The sequence below is a fragment of the Physeter macrocephalus genome, chromosome 13 (assembly GCF_002837175.3).
Source record: "Physeter macrocephalus isolate SW-GA chromosome 13, ASM283717v5, whole genome shotgun sequence".
Taxonomy (NCBI): domain Eukaryota; kingdom Metazoa; phylum Chordata; class Mammalia; order Artiodactyla; family Physeteridae; genus Physeter; species Physeter macrocephalus.
Genome location: NC_041226.1, coordinates 84019735 through 84022237, shown reverse-complemented (window position 1 = coordinate 84022237; position 2503 = coordinate 84019735). Strand labels below are relative to the sequence as shown.

The window sequence follows — 2503 nt, the reverse complement described above, 5'->3', positions numbered from 1 at the left end:
GATCCTCCCGAACCGGGGCACGAACCCGCGTCCCCTGCATCGGCAGGCGGACTCTCAACCACTGCGCCACCAGGGAAGCCCAAGACTTTTTTTTTTTTTAAGTTTTTACATACGACTAATTCTTGCTCCTCAGACGACAAAAGTGGAACAGCAGGTGAGCGGGTGTGGAGCGTTCCTGTGGGCCGGGCACACTGCTCCGCCCAGGCATGTGGTTTTCTCCGGACCCCATCCCAGCAGGTGGAGCTGGTGCCTTTCTTCCCGCATTTTGGAGATGGGACACAGAGGCCCTGAGTCACTAAGCAGGGTGCTGGTCCCACCCTGGGTGACACCCACGCTGCGCTCTTCGTTTTGCTCCGGCAGCTCCTGGAAAATGCAGAAAACTCTGAAAGGAGATGCTGAGAGCCCCCGTCGTAGCGCCAGGCGGGCGGGCCTGATAGTGTTTTGCGGGATCCTCTCCTTCCTGTTCTGTCCGCGTAGACCGCACAGGGAACGCGCCCAGAGACGTCTCTCTGAATCAGAGCAGAGCAGAGATGCAAACCAGGCAGAAAACGAAAATGAAATCCTTGCAAACCAGAGAGGGGGTTCAACTCGAAGGCTCTTCCTGTGGTAGATGAACCAGCAGCAGGACCCCCGCACCCTGCCCGCCCTCTATCTGATAAGCGCCGTTTGTTCTCTTTTTAATTTGGTTTCTCGGGGTCGGGCGTCTGGCGTTTCCCACCAGGTTCCCGCTCTGGCTCCATACGACAGCGGCCTGTTAACTGACCCACAGCGCCAATCGCCCTTTGTTGCCGCAGAGCTGGAGGGAGTCCTCAGCAAGGCCGGGTCTGTGGGGCGCGGAGTCTGCAGGCCCAGTTCCTCCCTGTCCTCTGCTCCCCGTTTCTGTCCTCAGCACCAGCCGGAACTAGGGGGGCTCGTCTCACATCGCTCCCGCCTTTGGTTTCTGCGGAAAACGGCCGCCCCGGACGCGTGCCCACCTGCGTTTCTCTCCACGTAGGGAACTTGTTCTGGCACCGGGGCTAACGGCCTTGCCCTTTCTTTCCCAGCAGGTGAAACTGGAGGAATTTGGGAGACCAAAGATCGACGGGGAACTGAAGGTCCGCTCCATAGTCAACCACACCAAGCAAGACAGGTGAGCGCGGAGTGGGCGCCGGGCTGGGTGGCCCCCCCGAGTCAGACACGCCGCTCCAGGGCACCCCGCTCCCCGGCGGGTCTGCAAACAGCTTCTCGTGTGGACTTGGCTTTGGGTTGCTCCGTTTTTATTGCTTCCTTCCTTCCTGGTGAGAGCGACGGCCAGTGGCTGCCGCGCCCGTGGGGCTGCCCTGCCTGTGGCCGGCGCTGGACCGGCCGGGCTGGGGGACAGCCAGAGGCCCGGCCTGCGAGCGCACGGGCTCCTGGGTGCGGCCGTGTGAGCTGTTCGCCAGAGGACTGGGCAGGAGTGCGGGCGGGCGACGCGAAAGCTCGCGGGGAGCTGGCGCGGCCCCAGCTTGTTCAGTCCTCCACGCACACCTGCCGCGTCCAAGGCCTGGGGCCGTGGCCGGGTCACGGAAGACGAGAGCCCTGCCCCCACGCGGCTCCCAATCCAGTGGAGGATGGACGCGTAAATGGGCAGTAACCGGCAGAGGCCAGTGCTGTGAGGAAGGCCAGCGGGGGCAGGGGTGTGGAGGAGCCAGGACCGGGCCGAGGGGTCAGAGTTAGCCGGGGGGGCCGGGCAGGGGGAAGGGCTCAGGCTCGGGGAGGGAGCAGCCCTCTCAGTGACCACCCAGGCGCCCGCAACTGTCCCGCGGCCTCGGACCCCAGTGCGCTGGCCGTGCTGACGGGTCCCTGGCCGTGCTGTCGGGCCAGGTACCTGTTCCTGTTTGACAAGGTGGTCATTGTCTGCAAGAGGAGGGGCTACAGCTACGAGCTGAAGGAGATCATCGAGCTGCTTTTCCACAAGATGACCGACGACCCCATGAACAACAAGGATGTCAAGAAGGTGAGCCCCCGGCTTCCTGGTGGTGACAGAGGGGCTTCTAAGGCTGGGCCGCCCGGTGCGGGGCAGGCACCGACGCCCCCTGAGGGAGGAGTTGTGGGGTGGCCAGAGAAAGCGTGGTCAGGTGGGCTGGCCTCCACCCGCGCTGTGCTGGGCCCGGCACCCCCCTGGCCTTTTGTCTGAGTCTTTCCTGGGGTGTGGCGGGGGTCGGGGGGGCACGATCTGGATCGCAGCTCCCCAGTGAGGACACTGAGCAGAGGGGCCTGGCCCGAGGCCGCTGGTGAGAGCCCAGCCTTAGACCTTGGCCGCCTGGCCCATGTGGCCCCCTGCAGCAAGCAGACCCTCCTGCCCCTCCCCAGCCCTCTGGCTTTGGAGGAGGGTACTGGGTGGGCCTTGCTGTGGCTTGTGGGACTCTGATGTCCAGCCAGTGGGCTGTGGCTGCTGGGGGTGGGGCCATGGCTCCTCAGGTGGGGCCGTGACTGCTGGGGGTGGGGCCATGGCTGCTGGGGGTAGGGCCATGGCTCCTCAGGT

At 64.6% G+C, this 2503-nt stretch overlaps 1 protein-coding gene across 1 annotated transcript in view; it reads left to right on the top strand.

Moving 5' to 3' along the window:
* The window catches only part of VAV2 (vav guanine nucleotide exchange factor 2), a 203318-nt gene that overhangs the window by 182272 nt on the left and 18543 nt on the right, over window positions 1–2503 (top strand). The window contains exons 16-17 of the mRNA XM_055089387.1: window positions 1044–1129; window positions 1843–1975. Coding sequence (XP_054945362.1) covers window positions 1044–1129; window positions 1843–1975 — 219 coding nt within the window. The remainder of the gene's footprint in view (window positions 1–1043; window positions 1130–1842; window positions 1976–2503) is intronic.